The following is a 23,931-nucleotide window of genomic DNA, read 5'->3' as shown; positions in this document are numbered from 1 at the left end:
CCGGCACACGCGTCGATGTCATTCGATCTAGTTCTCCTTTGTATTTGTGTCCGTCTGCTTTTATATATCTTTAAACATCTCCCGTGCCATCTAATAATCTTCTTTTTCGACACATTCTATCTTCCTCTATTTATATATTTATTTATAATATATATATATACTCATATGCATATATACATATATTATATATATATAATGCATATATGTATATATACGGTCACTTCGTTTCTTTCTTCGTATGTCTTTCGTATTTCTATCTTATACTTCTCTTGCGTCGTCTGTGCACTTGAACATACTCTCTATTCCGTGCGAGCACCGGGTGTGTATTTGCCTCTTCTTTTTTAATGTACATGCCCGCTAAATTGCCTATATATCACTTATATTTCATTAATATATCTCGATCGCGACTGTATTAAAATTTAACATTTAAATTTCTCAATCACTACAATATTACACCGCGATATTTGTACAAAGAACAATCACATGAATTTCTTCGCGGCCGCATCACTTTCGAGACCAAACCGCGGTTTCATTCCCTTCGTGTCCTTCCTTTCTCGCGTCGGTTCCGTAGCCACTTCGATCCTCTTCTTAACCGTTCTTCTTCATCTGAAGATTCTATGATCTTCCTCTACCATTGGCCTCCCGCGGCGTTCTGCTTTGTCCTTTTTCTTTGAAACGGAAACTTCATTCTTTCATCCGTTTCTTTTTCCTCATCCCCAAGCACCCAAGTGTCACGGATTTCGACATGCGGCGTAGTAAGAAATTATCGAGACTACCATGATGATCGTCCTGGAGATCATGGTTGTCCTCCAATTCTGATCTACGCCAAATGGAGAGCCAAGTGGAAAAGTAGACGGTAGATCCGTCATACTTTTCCTGTCGCTAGAACCGTTGTTTCACCGTCTATTTCTTTTGCTAATACTCCTGAAACATTCGGGGTTGGCAATCCTCAGTTTAATGAGAAAATATCTTTTCAATATCAAAAACAAAATATACATACAAATATTATTAGGATTAATAATCTTTTTTATTTGTAATTTTGATATCAATATTTTTCTTTGCAAAATGTCTCTCTCTCTCTCTCATTTTCTCTGTGACATCTCTTACATAAATATTATATATGTAAATATTTACTTTCATATGTAAATATTACTAATCACTATTTTTAAATAAATTATATAGGCTAATTGGAATGCTAGATAGCTTAGTGGTAGAGAACAGCTTAGTACTTATAAATAGTATATCAAACAAAAGATTCAAATTCAATTTTCGGATTTGCCATTCAATATATGTATACGACATTTAAATGGAAAAAATTTACTCTGATGAAAAGCTTGCAAATAATAAATTTAATCTGAAAATAGCAAAAAAGAAATTGCAATTTTGCGTCGCGGTATTGCGTCCTTAGAGAAAAACTTCCATGAAATAAGTTTAAAAAAATAAGTTAAAAGAGAAAGTTCACCAGAATAGAAGTTAGACATGAGGATATTATAATCGTCTTTCTTATAACAATTCCAATTATAATAAAATCAGTTTGGAAGCTCAAGTCTGTAATAATTGAGATAAATAAACATAAGCTAATTTATAAAAACACACATTGTGATGTAATGTAAAATTGATCAAAGTAATAATTGGAATATCAGTAGAATATATACAAACCTTTATAAGTGATGTCCGTAGTACTCTGGGTAATGGTACTGATTGTGAAAGGTAGGATCGCCGGGCGGTCGGTGCATCATGCTGGCTGCCTGTCCGTCCATCATGTAACCCATCGTCGCATCCGGACTGTATGCCCCGCTTGGTCCTGCGGACAATGGTGGAAACACTACACATTACTACGGTTAGATCTCTGTTCCGTAATTGGCAGGCGGGTACTGGACAAGCTCGCCGTGACCCCTTCCAAAGTTCTCGAGAAACTCGAGACCTCGATGCCCACTCGATTCTCAGTCTCCTCATGGCAAAGAGGTAGGATGAGAGAGATTGAGAGGAGTATGTATCGGGGAGCACAGCGAACTGTGTGATGCGATTCACCAAAGTCACGATCATATATCTGACAATTTCAAAAACTTATAGAAAGTATAGTTCAGAAAGTTCTCAGCTTTCTCAATTCTCTTGACTCACATTTTTGTTTAGTATATTGAAAAAAAGGGATAAAAATAAATTAGAACTTTATCTGAGATAACTTTTTAAAGAAAGAAATATAAAAATTTAATAATATTAAAAATATTTTTATATAAGATACACGTATATCATTGTATACATCTTAAATATACTTAAGATATACAAAACTTAATACATTTAATATAACATATAATTTAATAATATTCATGATTTGTTCGTGACAATGACGACATCAATGTGTGCGTGCATGTGCGTGTGTGGGAACGCATATATATATATATATATATATATATATATACACATAGTATATGTGCTTTTTAATTAATATCTTTAATTAAATTACTGATTAATTAAAGATTGCTTCTTGATATTCTTTTGCGGTTATTATAACTTCTTTTTTAACAATTGCTAACATCAATAATGCATTCAGTCGATAGCAAAAATCAATGTTAATAAAATGGTACAATTTTTGCAATTGCTAATAAGAAAAAAAAGGATTCTTTTGCGCATAAATAATCAACTTCGTTAATTTTAGAAAAATATCAAATGTATCAAGTACAGCTGAGAATTCAATCTCGCCGAAGCATTTCGATGCAATGTGACGACAGCTCTCCTCTGTCCTAAGCGGTAATGGAGCCTCGGAATCCATGGGAGACTCCCCTAGTTTTAATGTCGGTATCTTAATGTATATTGCCACGATAAATCAAGGACACTGATTGCGTCCTACCCTCTATGCCAGTAAACGTTCAACCGAAGCTGACGACATAAGCGAGATGAAGACAGAGAATGAGACGGATAAACAAGTGTCGCTGAGATCCGAAACACTGAGGGCTTACCATTGTGTGAAATGCTTCTCACTAAGCTTTTCATATGCTAAAATTTTCTTCCTTCAATCTACATTCCTCAATAGTATATAGTTTGCTACCATAGACTTGTCAAGCTCTACGCATTAACTGCATGTAATCTTTCAATAATATGTCGCACAAATATATCCGTATTGCAAACAAGAAACCACGATAACATTTCGTTTTTAAATTTAACAGATCAGTGTAAGATATGCATGTTATGTGAATCAGCTAATCATAATTTAGATAATTAACATTTAATGTTAATAGGAAATTGGTTTCTCCGTCGTTACGCGAAACGGAATTACAAGCTTAGTTAAGCCATCAGTTCCGGAAAGTCGCGAAAAAGAACGCCGACAAAGCTCGTATCCGTTGAAACCATTCTCATAGATACGCGAGGTCAGCCAACGATAGGTCTAGTATATCGCAGTTTCCCACGGTTCACTGGATTTTCCATCAGCGATTTGTCAAAAAGCAGGAAGCCCGCAATCTCGCTTCTTCCTTTTTTCTCTCGCTCATCGTACTCTATCGTCTTTTTCTTTATCTTCTCGTCCTGTCGACGAGTTCTTCTGCCTCGCGAAATACGTCGCCACCGTTTCAAACGAACTCTCCGCGCTTTACTTTCCCAGCGACTAAATCGTAAATCACAATTATTGCAAGCGTCCCTCTTCGTTCCAGCTCTTTCTCTTTCTTCGGTTTCCATAAGAGTGTTTTTCAACTGCACGCAACACTCCCAATGTAGTTGCCCCCTATATCTTTTTGATTTCTCGGCAAACACGATCGCTATGGATCCAACAACATCGGTAATGTAAAACACTCAGAATAATGTTTTCGTGGTAAAGCTGTTTAAAAAGTATAAAAATATATTTAAATATAACAATTGTGAACAAGAAGTTTATGCGAAAGAAATATCATAATACCATATCTCACTGGTGGGGTGCTATCTTTTCAATTTAGAATTCATGTATAAAATGTAACGGTGCTGATTTGTTATCTATTTCTTTAAAGAAGAAAAATCGAAAGATTATTATTACGACTTCAGCATCACGAGAGCTAGACGCCGCCGCTTCCATACTGTGGAAATATCTTGTATGGCATGCCGCGTATCGCGATATATACGCCGCATGGAATGTAGTCTCATATTATAACCACAGATATTCCGCTAACGAGGGATACGCGCTTGTAGTGTGATTAAACCTCTCACTATGACACAGCGGGGCGTCCTGGCATAGCCGAGATGAACTACAATATGGGAAATTAAGAAATCGCTTTTTTCTTTGCAACGGGAGAGACTACGAAGAGAGATCCGATCAAGTAACGGGTGAGAAGGAACAGAGAGGTAACCCGGTGACGTGCAAGGATTCTTCTTGCAAAGCCATCCTTTTACAAATCGCGAAGCAAATTACAAATTGTTAAGATGGCGATGCACAAAAGTTTTTATTTTTTTAACAAGATAAGATTAAGTTCAAATATCGATCGAATCAATTATTCGTATGCGATAGGAAAGTTTCTTACATTGCGTTCTTACAATCAACGCTAGAAAACGATGTATTAATATCTATTATGAGTAAGACTAAGAGTTCTATTGTTGAAAATCAAACTAAATATGCAGATCTAATTTCATTTAAATGATTTATAAATATAGGCCCGTATTTATAGAACGCGCTTCTGAAGATGTTAACGCGTTTTTTGCCATTCTATCTTAATTGTTCATTATATGTAAAACAAGAATAAAATGACAAGAAATCACGCTAATATCTTTATAAGCACGTTCTGAACATTATATGCATCATAACTTTTATGTTTTGTAATTTACGATAATGAAAAATATGCTATTATATGTGAGTGTATGTTTAAAACATGTAATATTTAAATATTAAAAATTAATGTACTTATATAAAAATTCCACACAATTAATTGATCACAGTAATAAAAGAAATTTACGTCGGATTTATCTTGAGATAAAATCGGAATCTATAAAAGCGTTCCGGGAATTTTCTGTGAATAAATCATGAGTCGCATTGCGGAGGATCAAAGATGAAGATCGCGTAGTCGGGTCCACTATATGAAGCCTTTGAGCTATCGTCTCGTTACGGTTTAATTAACAAAGGCGAATTATCGCCAGCTATTATCGCTGTCTTAATGGCCGTTCTTACAGCGTGGGGAATCCTCGCGCGGTTCTTCAGAGTCATCCGGGGAATTCGTTGATTCTCCGACGAAGGCCGGCTACCGCAGGACGAAGAGTGTTATTTCCGTCCCGGACTAACCCAAAGTAGAGGGTCAATTCGATGAGGTTAGAGCCATACAGTGCAACGAGACCGCACGACGATAGGAAAAACGCCGCATGGCGTAATGCAATAAAGTTCCCCGGTCGAGGTCGGTTCGCCGCTTGTATTTCGGTATCGTGTAAATCCACAAAGCTGCCCACCAGCCCCTAACATTCGTTCCCGCTTGTTGTCACATGAGATTCGTTGCCCAAGAAGTCGATATACTTTGAGTTCTATCCCGTGACTAGTAATTTATTTAGATGAATTCACTACGAGATAGTAAAAAATAAAGTGTGTGTGTGTGTGTGTATGTGTATTAATCAACTCGATTGTTACAAAAATACTTTCTTTGTCATAAGAAAATGCATGAAATGAATGTCGAGTATATTTTGTTTTATCATAAGATTAACTGTAAAATTTAATTACAACTACACACACACACACACACACACACACACACACACACACACACACACACACACACACACACACACACACACACACACAAAATCTACACTAGATAAACACAATAAAAAAGAAAGAATGCAGATATAATAGATATAATGAAAAAAAGAAAACATTTATAAAAGAAATATGAATTAACAGAAATTTTATTTATAATTTCTATTACACATAGCAAAAGTAATCAAATTTTGTAATGATCAAATAAAACGATAGTTCGAATATTTCTTCAGATTCATTAAAAGCACTATCTTTATAACTGAATAAAATTTATTATCGACTCATTAACTTGCTGTCGTGGCAACCGATGGCAGAAGGGCCTGGAATTGCCTCAAGGTAGATCTAATTAAACTTTCGCGACAGATTCGTTCGAAGTGGTGGAATGTCAAAGTTCGGCCGCGAAACGAAACTATCCGCTTCAAAATAGAAGAAGAAATAAGTTAGAAGCTTAAGGATGAACTGCTTTACAAAGAAGATATGTTTCCACGCATCTTCTAGCGTCGTTGAATTAAAATTTATATTAAAATCTGTAAAGTTTTTAAAATTGTTTAGAATTCTTTAAGTATGATGTCAAAATATTATATGTATATTAAAGTATGAATTTATCTACTATCAATTAGAAAATAAAATTTACAAAATAAAAAAAAAGGTTTATTATTACTACTTATATTTGATGTAAAAATAATTAACAAGATAGATCGCACATGAGTTTTATAAAATCAACTAACTATCCAAAATTCTCTTCAATTCAGCCGCGGAACACGAGAACAACATTAGTAGTAACTTATGGTTGCGGCCTGGCTAGATGCCTGGCCCACGTTCGTAGTGGTAGGCAGAGGATCAGAACTGAAGGTACGGAGGCGTGTAAGGTGGTCGGACTCTCTGGCTGCCACCGATGCTTCCTAGATGAGCGAGGAATCCTTACGGAGGTTAGTGGGTGGTGTTCTCCAACTTAGTTGGCGGCGACACGCCGAGTGTTCACGCCGAGTTTCCGTCCGGAGTTCCATCGGAGTTCAAGCCGAGTTCTCCTCCTCGCTGGAGGTTTCCTGGGTTCGATATAACCCGACCTAACGTTACCGGCAGAGTTTCCAAGAGCTTTCGCGAAGGAGGGTGCTAAAACCGCGAACGGAGGCGGCGAGAGAACGAGAAAGCAAGAGAGAGAGAGAGAGAGAGAGAGAGATGGGAAAGGGAGGCAAAGTAGCAAGGATGCTTGCGAGGAAGAGAGCGAGGGAAACCATGATAGATATGAGCAGTCTAAGTAACAACCATCAGTTTCCGGAGTTCACCGTGGCCGAGTGCAGTAACGAACTTCCACTCAAGATTTAAAGGAAGCACCCAAGTTCCATCTCATCCCGACAACCCGTTCGAAATTGACGACTTAATTAGCGACCAAGCAAGGAGCGCTAAGTGCTCGACGAAAAGGTCTACGAAGAAGTACTACGAAGCTGCAACGTACCGGGGCGAAGGATTAGCCGGTTAAACAGGGTCGGACAAATTGTCGGGTTTCACTTTCGCAAGGCTCCGTCTTTGACAACTCGTAACGCCTTGCGAATATTCATTTCGTGACATTTATTAATTCAATTACACTGATTATAATAGCATTCAATCAAATATTTTCTTTCTCAATATTTTTTTTCACGAATAGCTTAGTTCTCCCATATTTCATAACTGCAGATTTCGATAGTTACTGACGGAATGATAACGCTGATGACGGGAAGAAGACAACGAAGAAGAAGCGATAGGGCAGGCGGATGATCCACCAGACGGAAGTCTCTCTCTCTCTCTCGGAAATGTGTTCCGGAACCTTCAACAATTCCTCGATGAAACTATTGGTCATCCACGACGCAATACCGGATACGCCGGATCTAATAACTCATCCGTCCTGCTGCTACCTAGTCCTCCTATTCTCGTTCCCCCCTATATATCTCTTTGTATCTCTCCTTCTCTCTCTCTCTCTCTCTCTCTCTCTCTCTCTCTCTCTCTCTCTCTCTCTCTCTCTCTGTACCTCTATCTATCTATCTATCTATATTTTATAAGCTATCCACACTTTTTTTGTTTGTCTTTTTCTGAATAAGCTTTCTTTACGAGCTCCCTTTTTTCTTCATAAGCATTTTTCTTCGTTTCTACGGATTGTTCATTTCGACAGTAATTTTAGATAATGTCGTCGAATTGGAAAATAATATCGATACCGTATACTTGTATTGTAACATAGTAATAATGTATCTGTGCCAGTGGCTTTACCATTGTTGAGATCGGCATGATCATAAATGCTATGATTAAAACGATAATGGCAACAATTGCGGAAATCGTTTGGCATTGTTGCGCATCGCTTATTCGGATTTACATCGCATTGTCAAAGCGCGTGCTATAATTTACATTGTATGTTTCTGATGCTATATCCGTGCACCGATGTCAAATATAATAATAATAACGCGGTACAATAACAGTAATAACGCAATATAAAATATAAAAAATGATATATCGCCTAATCTTAGATTTGTGCGAAAAATTGAATTTTATATAATTGGCATGTACATGTGTGTGTTATGTATGATATCATAAATAATAATAATAATATTTATAATAAATGTATTTATCATAAATGATAATATGTTAATATTCATGATAAATGTCTTTATCATAAACAATAAAACATTTTATAAAGGACAAATATCGGATTACATCCAAGTACAATTAACTACAATGTAATTAATCTCACCATGTATTAATATCAAATGATAAACTTGGGTCCATCCTCACACGCTCGATAATCATAACACTAATATATATTATGTCATTGTTGCAGTCACTGTATGAAGTAAAATTAACCTTGCCGATTCAGTCAATGTTGAGTTGTCCCTGTCAGTAGAATGTCTGCCATAATGAAATCTAAAATACACTGCTGACGCAAAACCACTAACGGAAGGCAATCTTAACAGGCCTCGCTGTCCAGTTTTGTGCAGCACGCTCTCTCCAAAGTGAGTTGGCAGTGTGATATACGACGTGACGTAATTGCAGGAATTTAATCAATCAAAGATATATCCTAAAGCGTGTCAAAAGGCACGTAGGCAGAGTAACTTCGGCAAGCCGAGTTAAGCCTTGTGGAAGTCTCATTTAAGGGAAATCGAAGAGAGGACGAGAATGGAAAGTAACGAAATTACTAGCACCGACATTGTCGTTGTCCTCGTCTCGATTAGATGATAAAATGATAGGACTACTATCCTAGATTCCTCTACTACTCTCTCCTCGACTACTTCTCTAACTCTTATCCTTCTCATGTCCTTCTAGCTCTTCAACGTCTTCGTTCTCATTCCGCTAGCTAGTACACTTCGCGAATCGCACGAAAACTCGCCCCCTTTTACCCTTTCCACTTACTCATACACAGACATGATTTCGTATACGTGCAGGAGAATACTCGCGCACAACGCTCGCCAGGGTTGCTCTACCATCCTCCCGCGACCCTCTGATATATAGCCTTTCGGAGGTCGATGACTTCCGCTATTTTTCTTCCGCTGTCTCCAGCAAGCAACTTCCCTTTCCTAACGTCCACCCCGCGCGCCCGGCCGTTTCGGTTCTTTCCAACGTTCTCTATTCGTTCTACTCGAATATCCACTAACCGTGCGCGGACATCGATCGGCCCAGCTGCCGCTATGAAGCCCGAGCATATCTCATCTGCGGAAGATTCAGAGAATTTTAGCAACAAAAATCAGCAAGATCCCGCGTTTTTACGATTAAATCCTGCTCGCATTAGTGTCAATTGTTTAATACGTTGAATCACAAAATTCATCAGTATATAAAATCCACTTTATAATCCCGCTTTTTCTTTTTCTAATTATAATTATTTATGTAAACTGCTTTTATCAATCATGAACATAAAGTTTACATAAACGTTACAAAATTTAAATAATAATTTAAAAAATAATAGAAAAATTTAACAGAAAACGAAGACTAATTTATGGTAATTGTTACAACAGCTATTTGGAAAATAATCAATAATCGATCATGCAATAATGTATTCTATCTAAAAAGATTCCAAAATTAAAAACAACTACGGTAACTGGGGTGAATATAATATTGTACGTCAGCAGCTGAAAACAATGTAAACAAATTGTGTTGAGATGGTTAGTAATGAAAATAAATAAATCACAATTGTTGCGCGCTCTTTTTCTCGCGCAAGATGTTGGTCGATGGATCAAAGGGAGAAAAGAAGAAAAAACGGAATGTACGAAGCGAGATAAAGGAGGAAAAGAAGTTATTGCATTTATGGATGATCGTCTTTGTGACAGTCTGAAATTAATTTGTTCTACTCTTTGAGTTTGCAATGACGTTAGCACATTTTAACCTAGTTCTTTAGCTTCGACCCTTCTTCTATGAGGCACCCACACTAATTACAAATTGATATAAATTTCTTTCAGTGATGCACTATATCATGATACGTTAAATTTATTTGGTCTTCTCTTTGGATAAAACTTAACGAATACTCGCGTCTGACTGAATCTTTAGTTGACGCGATAAATAATTAATGAATGATACAGAGAAGAAACATGTTCTCATTCTCGTAATGTCTATAAACCATAACGTTTAATATTTATAAAATTATGCATTATAAAAAACGCAAATTTTCTTTTAGATGTCTTGGATATCAAAATGTGCTAGTGTTAATTTAACAAATTTATGGATTTCTATATTTCCGACGGACTAGATCGTCGAAATACGCATTTGATAAGGATCTTGTGTTGACTAAAATTGAAGCTGATCCCAAATAAATCATTCAAATATTAGCGACCAAGTTTAAAAGATCGTGAACATCATCCCGTAAGGGTAGTGTGATGGGAGAACAAAATGGCAAAGTTTATTCAAAATTGATTTGAGAAAACATTGTGACATTACTTACGGGTAATCTTAATAATAAAGAAATTTTATATGAAGATAAACACGTATATGCAAATTATCAATTGTAAAACTTTTGAATTAATAAATCGTTCTAGGAACTATATAATTGCAATAAAGCAGCAGATAATAGGATGCTGTTATCAAAATTTGAAATAAAAATATTGAATTGACCTGTCTCCGTACATACTTCAACGAAGCGGCAAGTAACGCCTTGGGCTCATCACTGTAGCCTAAAGTCTGATCCGGAGATTATAGGAACTATTCTTAACAGTATCAATAAATGGAGGTTATAAGAGCTACAAACGTCGGAAGTGTACCTCCTTATGACAGGCATAAATAAGCTCGATGGAGGCTGGTTGGTCGTTTAAATGTCGCGTAGGAAACTCCCTTTCGTTTCCCTTGAATGTGCAATATAATCCGCCATAAGTAATGATTCTCGTTGGCTTTTTCCAGGTCACAGGTAGAATCGATCTCAAGATCGATATCACAATGTAATTACTTAGCGTGCCATTTCTTAATAGAACTCCGGCCAACTCGACCGCTCGAAGTAAAGATGAAATGCACTTTGCAGACAACTTTATTTCACGGCGCGCGGGCGTGAAACCTCCGGTCGATGGGCGATAAAGATGCTTAATAGCCAGTCAGCTTCGTCAATATATTCTTCTTGCACTGAACTATCTGTTCTTAAGCGCGCATGAACAAAGAGTAGCCTTCTACAAGTTAAAATGCTTCAATACGAAGCACATTTTATATAACATCCTTTATCAAGCTTATTACAGCCACAACCAATGTGTTCGATTGAATAGTCCATCAACATCGTTAATGTATTGCGCCTCGCAATCTAGCGCTTTTGCTACATCGCGCGATTGATTACCGCACTGCACGTTCTCACGCATTTCACGCATATTCAACACATGTCAAATTAGTTAAAAATAGTCTTTCGGCGATTTTATTATTTAATGTTCATACATGTTTAAAAAAATTTTTGATTCTAACTGCCTTGTGTCTTTTTTTTTATTAATGCAGTTACAAATTCTAAACGGGCTATTATTCAATTTAATAACGATCACAATCTCAAATAAGATATAATTTACAAATAACTTAATTTCGAAAAATCCTCGTGCACAATTCACATATTTATAAACAATATAAAATATTGATGAAACTACTTAACAGACCAGCAAGCATCGCAGATATTTTCACGATACGAATCTTTTTTCTCTTTCAAGTACGATGCTGAAGCAGCCAGGTTTCTTCCTAGTCGCCATTACCGTGGTAAAGCCTTGATGGCGAAAGTGGTCTAGGGGCAAACGGTCAACGAGACTGGAGATGAGATAGAACAGGCCATTATGGCTACGCCGATAAGATAGGGCCACCCTTCGTGCTACGTGGAAGCTTCAGCCTTCTGGGTATGACTTGATACACCGGACGCGATCTACGCCATGAAAAATCTCGTTGGTGGAGTAGAAAGCGTATATGAGACACACACACACACGCGCGCGCGCGCGCAGAGGCAGAGAGAGAGAGAGAGAGAGAGAGAGAGAGAGAGGTTTAAAGAGTGAGGGAGAAAGGGCGTTGTCCAGCGCCCCCGAGAACTCGGACCTTATCTTTTCATACCGATCGTGACCGTCCAAGACTTCATTTCCGTGTCCGAGCGATTCCCGCCCTCGTGCCAATTTATATATACCTATGCATAACGAAATGGACCCTATGCTCGTTTACATAGAATGGATCAAAGTTTGGCAGTTAAGGAAGGCAACTGCGAGTTATTGTTACATTTGGCCAAGTATTAACAGTACACGATACTGCCGGCAGTTTCTGGCGCTCTGTAATTACGCGAATGCAATGATCTCGATTAAAGACCGTTGTTGTGTTATTTTGTAATTGATCTTTCGATTATAATATACTAATACCTTAATTCTTTAGTATATTGAACTGAAAAACAAAAATTTTTAAATAAGGGAAATAGAAAAAGTATTCGATCGGGTAAAACTATTACACGGCATTTAAAAATATATGCATGCCTTTACGTACGGCAGACACTTTCATACGTATTATTTTCCAGATTTTTATATAATGCATAACAATGTTATAAATGCTTATACAGTTTTTACTATCGACAATATCTCCTCATTTGCAACGAAAAGAATTTGATAAGGCTTTCATCGAGCTCCTTCATGCATTGAGCTCAACGAAACGTTGATACGAACGCAATTTCCTCCGTTAAGCCCAACAGTGTCCTGGTTATGCTCTCCCTACGGTGCTGTACGGTAGCAAATAATAACATTTCTATAAGTCGGTCGTTTGTATTCGACGACTGGCGCGCATGAACCCCATTTCAATTAACGTATGATCTATGTCGTATGAGGACCCGTTCCGGCACCTTTCAAACGTTAGGGCAGTAATGCGTGGGGGATCGGCTCTCTAAGTAACTCTATATCACGTCTACGTGACGCGAAACGTAGAAAAAAAAAGAACTCGGCGACAGTAGGGACACAACGAGGGAAGAAATCGTTTCTACTTGGACCATTCGATCGATCGCGTCCATTCTGTCCCTCCTTTTAATTCAGATTTTCTTCGACAATATAGTCGAGTTTGCATTTAAACGGATTAATCGAAGTAATAAATTGAATTTAGCCGTGCAATTGTTTTGTAACAACGAAAGTATAAGATCATAAATTTTACAGTCGCATAAATAATAATCGCTCGATTTAATCATTTTATTAAAAATTTTACATCTGTACTGAACAACAGAAGTACAGAAATTTCGAAAAACTGATACAAATACACGTCGCGATAAAACCGATCATCCTTTTCGGCGGAGTCAAATGGGACCTGTCGAAATCGAATGCGTTCGATTTCGACGCATCAGCGTCGGAGCGCCATCGAGCAGTCCATGTCGGCGCCTCCGGTGACATTTTAGGGAATCCACCGTACAATTTCTCTCGATTCTCGACCCCAGAACATCCATTTTATTTAGCGCGCCATGGTCCACGAGGGACGTTAAACTCGACGGCGGAGCATTCTCTTTTTCTTCGTCGGCCGATATCCCATCAGTGCCAGCAGGAACGTTTACAGCGGGCTGGTGTCCAGCTTCGTAAAATCCACTATCCCCTTTCTCGTTCCTTTAAGCGGGGTTAGCCCGTATACGGAGTGTTGAGACGAAAGGGGGGAGTGAACGACGAAAACAGAAAGATTGCCGACGTACAAGGATAGACGGAGAAAAGTAGAGGGTGAATGTCTGAACTCACCCCGAGATGGACACAGAGAATCGCCATTACAAATTGACAACCTTGATTGATGGCTCTCGCGGAAGGGACGATGCTGACCGATCCGGTGGCTGAGCAGAGGAGGAAGGATCACGACGAACAGCGAAGAAGAGAACGTTAAGGGGAATCAGGGGTTGAAAAAGACCAAGCTAAGGGGGATTGGAGTAACCTAGACGTGAGGAAAGTAGGGATAGCGGGCCAAGTGAGATGGAGTGGATGCGCTATATTTTGCTTTGGTCTGCTCCAAGGGATCTTTGGCAGCCAGATAGTGCGTTTTGCAAACTGACACAGTTATATCCATGGATGCAAATAGGAACCAAGGAGACAAAGACAGAGACAGAGAGAAAAAGAGAGAAAGATCGAGTATTATCGAAATCGAGGTTTTCAGTGAGTATTTACGTGACGAATAATCTGCGTCGACTAGATTCGCAAAGTAGGATTTGCTTTTGTGCCATACCACTAGACATAATACTCAATGCGTTTCAAGTTATTTTATACATCAATAAAGTTTTTTAATTCATCGTGCATTCAACTGTAATATCTTTTATAATTCATTGATATATAATATATTAATTTCACTGTTCATATAGTTATATATTGGGAAAAAAATTATGTAGCAAAGAAGAAACTTTAATAACTAATTTTGGAGAACAATCATCATGCAGAGAGCATACTTATGTAAATCAATCATAAATATTATTATCCATTAATCTGTAATGGAACAAAAAGACGAAAAGGCTGTTGTAAATAAAAATCAGACACTTCTGCGAAAATGACCGACAAGAAGAAATGCCAAATACATCGAGAAAGACAAGGTGGCGTGAAAACGATTAAGAAACAACAAAAAAGTAAATAATACGAACGTGACTATTCAAGTTGATCTATGATTATGAACTCTCGTGTCTCATCTTGACCTCGGCCGGCAAAATGCAACGAATAATAAGCAAAACCGATAATTAAGATATCGTCGATGGACGTCGCAACTGCTTTCTTCGAAGATTCTCTCATGTAATGCAATGCGTACGCAAACGCCGCGCCGGCTCATAAAACCGCCAAACGGAGGAGTTGAGTGCGTCTGGATGAGCGATGTTTATTGAGATTATAGCAGAGGCAATTCGTGGGAAGTCGTTTATTGCTGAGAAGGAAGAGGAGGATAACGACGAGGATGGCGAGTCCCATATACTTGGAAAGAGTAATTACTGCAGAAACAAGCCGCGACAGAAATCAGTGAATAGATCGGTCATCGTTGCGGCCACTAGTCTTTCGTCGGTAGACACTAGAGGCGTATAACGGCCTCGCTGAACGATTAACTGTACACGTCGTAATTGGATACTTTATGTTGACTACAAAGGAAAACCGCTTCATTAGTCGTATCGCTGTTTAATTACGCATTACCGTATCAAATATTGAGTCGAGAGTCGATATATAACGCGTAGATTAAGGTATTAAACTCTAATATTATTCCAATCACGTTAATAAAATCGCTTAAGTTTTATGCGCAAATTCGATATGCATACAGAAAAAGCGTTACGTACACATCAAATTCAATAATCAACTGGATTATGATACAATTAGATCGATGCAATATAGGTACACTAAATTTTCAATGAAGTAATGACTCAATTGGTCATCTTCAAAATAGTAAGAAGCTCAATAAATATACTTTGACTGTATCGTTACTATGAAGGTGGTAGACACCTTTTATCGCGGCATCGTCACGAAATGCACCGTACGGTCGCAGCTTTACGGTACTTTGGTGCCGCTGTTACGTTTTTACTGCGTCGTTCTGGCAGCACGTGAGGGGACGACGATTTTACCGGTGTACCGGCACAGTAACTATATATATATATATATATGTGTGTGTGTGTATGTATGTATGTATGTACGCATGTATATTATATATATATATATATTACACACACACACACACACACACACACACACACACACACACACACACACACACACACACACACACACACACACACACACACACACACACATACACATACACATGTACATATACACAGTCTTGACGTCAGACAATGCTGTACATAGTATGGCACATCGAAATTCTACTAAAAAAGAAAAAGTATAATTTATTGTAATATTTCAGTTCTTTAAATTAAAATTATTCTATTATCTATTATCGAGAGAATGTAGAATCAATTTAGGAAAGTAATGTTGCTTCTCGCGTACAATGCAATTGAAACTTTTCTCGTATATAATGATTAGAAATTAACTTTTTTGAACATGTAACTGTTTTGACATGTAACATGTCTTTCATTAATGAGCGTTTTTTCTTTGTGAAATTTGCATATGCAGACAACTACAATAGCTTATGAATCTTTACTTATTGCACTTATTTCACATTTGATTAAATTTATCGCATATTTCTCATCGTAAAAAAAGAGATATATAATTAATTAGCTACATGCGCATACATCATTAATAAGGAAACAAAGAAACGCTATCTACACCTGACACAATCTCACACATTGGATAACAAATGTGTACGTAAAGAAAATTACACACGGAACTTGATTCAATTAAATAATCGTTATTTCCATTGCGAGATGCCAGTGATAATGTATTACGCTCTATTGTATCTTTTCTATCTTAAGCGTAACCACGTGGCCCGTTCTTTCCACGTATATAAACCTAATAGAATCTCGCAAGAGGGACGGCATACACACGGCGGCAGCTTGTATGTCGTAAAACGATGCGCCACCGGTTTATAGTTTATAGTTCGAGTGCCTACGCGATGGCCGTGTATGATTGAATGGAGGAGGATTTAAAAGGGATCACGCGCTTTTATGAGCGATATTAGGAATGATAGCGTTAAAACGCTGTTCGCGAAGGTTTACTGTCCGCGCATGACTAATTTTACACTAATTTCGGCGAGCCGTTCATTTACTGCCGGATAAAGGATAACTATATATAATCCATTGGAGCACAATCGCTATAGTACTTTTAGTCAAGCTTATTACAGAAAGCCGTGCGTAATTGTATTTCTGGATAATTTCATTAACGCTACCAAATGTATTCTATTTCTAACAATGTGTGTAAAAAAGACTAAATAAAAATATTAATTTCAAGTACAAATCAATTCTTATTTTTACACATTTTCTATGACAGAAAAATTACAACTGTACGCACAAAATAATACAACTAAGAATTGTTGTTAAGTACAGCTTTTATGTAAACATTGATTATCAAACTTGTTACTCGTAATTTAACGTTCCAACGATATATTTACTATTGATTAAAATATTAATGTAATAATAATTACGACGAAAAAGAAGACGGTGGTGCACTTTATGTGCTTATTGAATATCAAACAACTCGTGCAATCCACCTATATCGAAGAAAAAAAAGTGCATTCTTTATAAACGCAGATATGAATCTACGATCGTTAAGACGAGCAGGATAAATCATAAACTCTCAAATTGCAATGGTTTCTGCAGCCGTTATCGGTGATAAGCGGAAATTCCCGTGTGCATGCATTGTGGAACGCGCGAGACACGTTAGTGCATGCTCGTGCGCGGAATGCATCTCTCATTTCAGAATAATAACAATGCCCCGCGGGCCGCGAAGTCAATGTAGAGCAGCTGGGATCCACGTAATGAAAGTATGATTGATGATCCGACCGACGCGCATCATTAGCTCGATACGAAGGAGCGAACTGAGAAAGATATGCATGCTTGCATGTCCTCCGACAAGTCATGCACGATCGTCGTCGTCGACGTCTTCTGAAACGCATTCTGAATTAATGTGATTCCTCGTAAAGCTTGCGTGAAAAAAATTATAGCATGATTTGGACAAACAATAGTATACTTAAATACTTTAATTAATGGTCGGAAGGAAAAATAAAAAATTTGACAAGTAAAATGTAAAATATTTCAATGTTTCAAAAGTTTCGTAAGAATTTACATACATCCGTTAATATCTCGATTTTACCTTCTAAACAGATATAGATACTAATATACTTGTATTTAATAAGCACGTAATTGCGCATATCGAAATATGATTACCATTTTTAATGTTACAAACCCAATATTACAAATCAAAAACTTTATAAAAGAAATTAAAGAATTTACATTTATATTAATCAATAAGATTAAATTATTTAAAAGTGTTTTGATCGATGATATAAAACCAATCATTCAAAAAAGAAATAACAATTTCAGCATTACTATACCGACAGATCACGGGGGAATAGAAGCATTTGAAAGATACATTTATCTCACTTCCGTTGGAACAAAATCTGCCCTGGGGCCTAATGCTTCGGCTATTAAGCTTTAATGGACTGCTGATCGTCGATGGAGAGCAGGATAGGAACAGGCGGGGAGGGATATAGGCCGGGTCTCAGAGGAACAAGAAAAATGCTTGAAACTTGGTGGACCTTCGCGACGTCTTTCCTCTTCCCTATTTCTCGCCATGTCCATTTCCACGAAAATATCTCGTGCATCATTCTCTGGTCGCAATAATCGAGCGGGACGTGGAACAACGGCGGGATACCCTCGCGTAGCTCCATCGATTTCAATCGCGCGCAAAAGGTGTGCTCTTTTTAGTGAAACTGGTTTACCAGTCGGAGACCAGGCGAGAAAACGGAAGCAATGGAACCGCCGCGCCGCACCCGCGCCGCGGCGAACGGAAGGGCTGGAAAGGTCGTGGGTTGCCTGTTTGCGGCATGGTGGAACTGTGATCAGGATTGACTCGGGATGATAATCTGGCGTACACGGGTTTCCACTTTACCCGATGCGAACGACGACGTTCAGGTCGCCGGGCTTTCGCTCTCCTTGTCCCTCAATTCCCGCGAGCCTCTCTCCCCCATCATTTCCCTCGCGAATATCCCTTTAGCTATCGCTCGAATTTGTTGATGACACGTATGCGTTACAATTATCAATATTATCGACTCAATACAAAGAAAGCGATAGCGTTGTTCGATAGCGTTAATACATGTTATTATTTGCCGTGCATATATACATTGAAATGAGAAACCTTAATAAACTAAAGTTTCTGAAATTTAATCGAAAGAAAATTTTTAATTGTCTGCGAACATTCACGGAGTAATTTAGTATCATCGTAGTCATCGGTTCACGCAGGTTTTACAAATTTACAACATCGGTAATACGCTCTTGTGATTTTGAATAAAACTTTTAAAAAATACGAAGACGAAGACGCAAAGTTTATGGTACTCATAGACATGATTCTGACAAAACCTCTCGAAAGTTTAGTGCACTTTGGTGCACGATACGTTTTCTATCCAGCGTATAAAAGTATGGAAGCAGATTGCAGGCCATCATTTGCAGAAACTCGCGAGAGGCGTGTGCGTCAACTCGAAAAGAAAGAGAAGTACGAAAAAGAAAAGAGAGCAATTCCTTACTATCCCAGAGAGCACGTTCCCTGGATAGGTTTGGATAGTGAATGGCGGATAAAGCGCCCCTAAAGCCCAGTTTCGACAGAGCAAACAACCCGTAACTCAGTGAGTGTTTATGAGGGGGTCAGTCGTAAAAATACGAGGCGAATCGGACTTTCTCTCTCCTTTTCTCTATGTTTCGACCGTTTAGTCGACTCACCCTTACTGAACTTTTCCTCGGGCGATCCGTTCCACGTCGCGGGACAAAGACGTGGTCACGGATAAAAACGTAAGAAAAAGACGGGCCGTAAGAAGCCATAGCCGATAGAGTGAGAAGAGTTTCCACTGTGGCAACGGGAGCATGTTCCCTGATCGTAAAACTCGGTCTGATCACCGCTACCAATTATCCCACCGTTATCCGAGTGTTATCCGAACGTTATCCGGAACGTTATCCACCTCTGCCCACCCGGTACTCCACGGAAGAACCCTCTCACCATCATCCGAATCACTACCGATCCCTTGAACCCTAACCGAGAGAAAGTGAAAGAGAGAGAGAGAGAGAGAGAAAGAGAGAGAGAATGGTTTTTACCCTAAACACGAAGATCCGTTGTTGTCGCCTTTTACTGCAAACGAAGTGATTCTCTCCTCGTAAACGTGTTGTCTTTACAGATTATTCGAAGAAGGAATATCTTTTCCTGATATCAAACTTTCAATTCTTTCACTAATCTTCAATAAAGTTAGTAAGATTATTATCACACATTAAAAAATATTCTTATTTTATAAATCCTCAATACATGTTTTAATCAATTAATATTTTATAATCTTGTTCTAATAAAAACTTTCTCGTAGTTTTCATACTTTCATAAGAAATAGATTACGTACACATATTAATTATTTAGCACAAAAGAAATTGTAATTTAAATTTTAGTTTTTTTATTATACGTTAAAAATTCTGTTCAAGAATTGATAGTTGTGTTAATTGTACAACCCTACTATTCACTCGCGTAAAGTAAAACTTCGTAATAATAATTTCTAACTCACAAAATGAATAATTGTCGGATATATTAATCAGACATATAAAAGAGAAGTAAAATTCCAATTTCCAACGTGAAACGACCAATAATCAAATCACAAAGTGAAAAATTAAAAGTATCACACAGAAATTGAAAGTATTAAATTTAGCTATTGCAGTAAATGTTCTTAATTATAACAAAACTATTATACAACATTTATAAACTAACGACTGTTAATCAAGTTTTTGTACTAACTTTGCTTTTTTGTATAAGGAGGAAATGATTAAGAGCACTATATTAATATAAAAATATTACTAACTTTGTACTAACTGCAAAAGTGATAGAACCAATATAACATCTAAAATATTTTCTATGGTAAATCAAATTTTTAAAAATTGTTTAAATTTTCAATAATATTTGCTCTGTAATTTTTATACAAAATTGAATAAATGTATTTTTAAAATTACAACAATGTATTTTTAATACATAATTAATATGTATTAAAATTTTTGACAATTTAGTTTATTTATTATATCCGAATAATGTAATAATATTAAAAAATCTTAAAATGCAGAAAAAAAATTTGCTAATATCATAATAAAATTTTATTTAATTTAAAATAATTTAAACTTTATTTGATTTAAAATAAAATGTGTTACGTTAAGAAAATTAAAAAAATTTTTTAAATTATACAGAGACAGAGAGGGAAAGAGATCTGTAAGATATAGATATAAATACCGCATAATATAAATAGATATCATCAGCACAAATAGTGTATTGTATGTGTTTCTAGTATTGTGAGGGTATGTGTAAATGTCTGTTGACTAAAATGGATTCGTCTTACCGGCTCGATTACTCTGGTCGATCATCGGTTGAACAATTCTACGTCTCGCATTTATGAACCTGAAACATACGAAATAAAACTCAAGTTTACAAGATAATTAATTTATTTAGTATTAATAATTCAAGATAATATTTTTTATACAACAAATTTAATAATTGTTTAATTTTTATAAATATTAAAACATATATATATATATAGATATATATAATAAAAAATTTATTCTTTCGTTTCCATGAGTTTTTATCTTGTAAATATTATATATACTTTACAATCAACTTTTGTCATTGACATTTTTACACGTGGTACACAATGGAACAGAGGAAAATTGTTTTGACGCAATCCGTTACCTATATAACAATAAAAAAACAAACAAACGGCAACTGACTCGGGAGATGAACAAGTAAAAGCGGAAAAATCCGGTAAAGAGGAAGAAAATCCTCGATACGTCATTAGCCGCGTTGAAGGAGCTTCCATGTGAGCGCTTTCCGAACAATAGATCTGCGGTCTGTTTCGATGTTGGTCCAAGTCCAAGAGGGTGGTAGGTTCAATACAGTGTGAGATAGGAACAACCAGGGAGGAACGGCAGTAGAGTGAGACGCGAAGAGGAAGGGCGTACGTCAGCCGACGTCAGCGTCGCGGCGCCCTAATGGGCGCAGACGCCGGAAGTGATTGGGTTTCTGCTCGACTGACTCGAGCACACCCCCTTCCCGTTGCGGAATACTCCAGTTCCCTGCCAGAGGGGATGAGGAGAACATAAGCAAGCCCCGAAGAAGCGATGGCACCCTCTCTTGTTTTGCAGCACATCTTTCTTGCTTAGTCTCACGCCTGGTCGACTCCCACAAGAGAATCTTATGAATAATAATTATTAAACTCTCATCATATCTCGCTCTCCCTGCCGGATGTGCGTAGCCGCAGTTAAGACGCAGACAGTGTGAGACATAAGTTGTTCGACAAGTCGCCGTAAGTCAAAGGAGCTTCGTTCGATTGAATAAATAGTAAATGACTTCAGAAGCGATTAGCATACACGTGCACAAAAGCGTATAAATGATCATGAATTTTGACATCATCGATAGAACACCTAAATGCATTACAGAGATTTCCAAATTATATATTAATATCAATTTTATAATTTTATTAATATATTGTATAAAGCTTCTATTGGAAAAAAGTTATATACGAAGTTTATATATAAAGAAGAAATTATGACAAACAATTTTTACTTATTTATTCAATTAAGTTGTACGCAGAAAAAATTACGTATATATATATTTGCGCATAAGTTTTACATTTTTCTTTATTTTGACTAAATATATAATAACTAAATATAATATTATATATATATGTATATTATAATTAAATATATAATATGTAATAATTTCATGACAAAACATCGTACTTTTAAAATAAAATATTTTTAAAATCTATTTTGTTACTCTTTTTATTTTTCTTCTATTCATTATGTAGTGTAAAATATTTTAAGTATTAGATATTTTATAATTTTGAGTTAATTAAGCAACACCACATATTGGCGAATAAAAATGTGTTTTAAGTTATTAAATTAAAGTATTAACGATTAATAAAGTTATTGTACAAAATGTAAATGTGGGAATCACAATACATTTTTCTCTTATAATATAATATATGACTGAAATACAGCTTTGCAGTGCAGATGCGAATGCAACACGACAATAATTACATGTAATCGTTTCAGACTCAAATCCTATCATCAGACGAAAGAGTATCGCTGCGCGAGTATGAAACCAAAAGTCCCTCTCTAGCCCCCGGATACTCCTAAGCGGTTCTGGTTCCTCTTTGGCGGTAGGCAGCGTGTCACGGCCAGCTGACTACCGCTAACCACCCCCGCCCTTCCATTCTAGCAGCCAGCGTCGCTGCTGAAATATCGCCCGAACAATGGCGCGCAACCCTCTAACCGAAACAAGAAAGAGAAAGATAGAGAAGAAAAGACGTGCAGAAAGAGACGGTGAGCGACTGCCCAAACTCTCTCTCAAGAGTTCGGTCGTCCTGGCGAAAATCAAACAGAAAACTTAAGTCCACCACATGTTACAGAGATATCGACAAAATTTTACGATCAATGTAACGTATCGTTTCTTTTTTACATTTATGGATAAAATTGTGCGATAAAAGTTACATTTAGAAAGTAATAGGAAAATATAAATCGCTATATGAAAACACAGCTACTTTAAGATAAAATTTTATTTCTTCATAGTTGGATTTTTGTGCTGATATTTCTTATGTGACTTTACATACATTTTCAAGTTCATAAAACTGCGCACTGAATACATTTTCGGTCTTATTAAGACGATAGCTGAGTCACTCTAAATGACAAAACATTTTTCGTCGCATCCACTTTAAAGCTTTCATTTTAATACAGTTTTGATTATGAATTTGAAGGGAAGCTCTTTCATTGTGCGTCCTGAAATGGACCTACAGCTGGAAAAGCTTGAATACGTTTGAATATAGAAAGAATGAAAAATAGATCGAATTGCTATTCGATTCATTGAATGTTAACTTTGTATGAAACATGATATTATTGAAATCGATTATGTTATCTTAAAATAGAACCAAGAAATAAAAAATATTTTGTTTCTTTTTTTACACAATATATAAAAATAAAATATTTTATTTCTGTTGTTTATAATTTATAATAAAAAATATATTTTAGTTTTATTTTTATCGACTGAAATGAGAACTTGATTCACTTAACAAGTAGTAAAGTGAATCAAACACTGACAGAACAATTGCGTCTTGCAAATCGCTAGTGAATTATAAATGAAATTTCGAAAAGTAATGCAAGAGAATAATTAAAAAATTGCTAAAAATTACAATTCAGAATT

The 23,931-nt window shown here is 36.8% G+C and overlaps 1 protein-coding gene and 1 long non-coding RNA gene across 7 annotated transcripts in view; one reads left to right on the top strand and one right to left on the bottom strand.

Annotated features, from left to right (window-relative positions):
* Positions 1-233: 233 nt before the first annotated feature.
* The window catches only part of LOC105831116 (homeobox protein homothorax), a 361,421-nt gene continuing 337,723 nt past the window's right edge, over positions 234-23,931 (bottom strand). For 4 of the 6 annotated variants that reach the window (XM_012671021.3, XM_012671022.3, XM_012671024.3 and 1 more), the window contains 3 exons: positions 21,077-21,135; positions 1,660-1,825; positions 234-924 (listed from right to left, as the gene is read on the bottom strand). In XM_012671021.3, coding sequence (XP_012526475.1) covers positions 1,662-1,825; positions 21,077-21,135 — 223 coding nt within the window. In that variant the 3' untranslated portion in view covers positions 234-924; positions 1,660-1,661. The remainder of the gene's footprint in view (positions 925-1,659; positions 1,826-21,076; positions 21,136-23,931) is intronic. The other 2 variants (XM_012671023.3, XM_028195012.2) reach the window with 1 other exon arrangement.
* Positions 21,143-23,635, top strand: LOC118646589. The gene is made up of 2 exons (XR_004964114.1): positions 21,143-22,036; positions 22,788-23,635. It is a non-coding gene; the product is annotated as an uncharacterized LOC118646589 (long non-coding RNA).

This window comes from Monomorium pharaonis, chromosome 7 (genome assembly GCF_013373865.1).
Source record: "Monomorium pharaonis isolate MP-MQ-018 chromosome 7, ASM1337386v2, whole genome shotgun sequence".
Lineage (NCBI taxonomy): Eukaryota > Metazoa > Arthropoda > Insecta > Hymenoptera > Formicidae > Monomorium > Monomorium pharaonis.
Note: the sequence above shows the minus strand (reverse complement) of the source record. Positions and strands in the feature narration are given on the sequence as shown.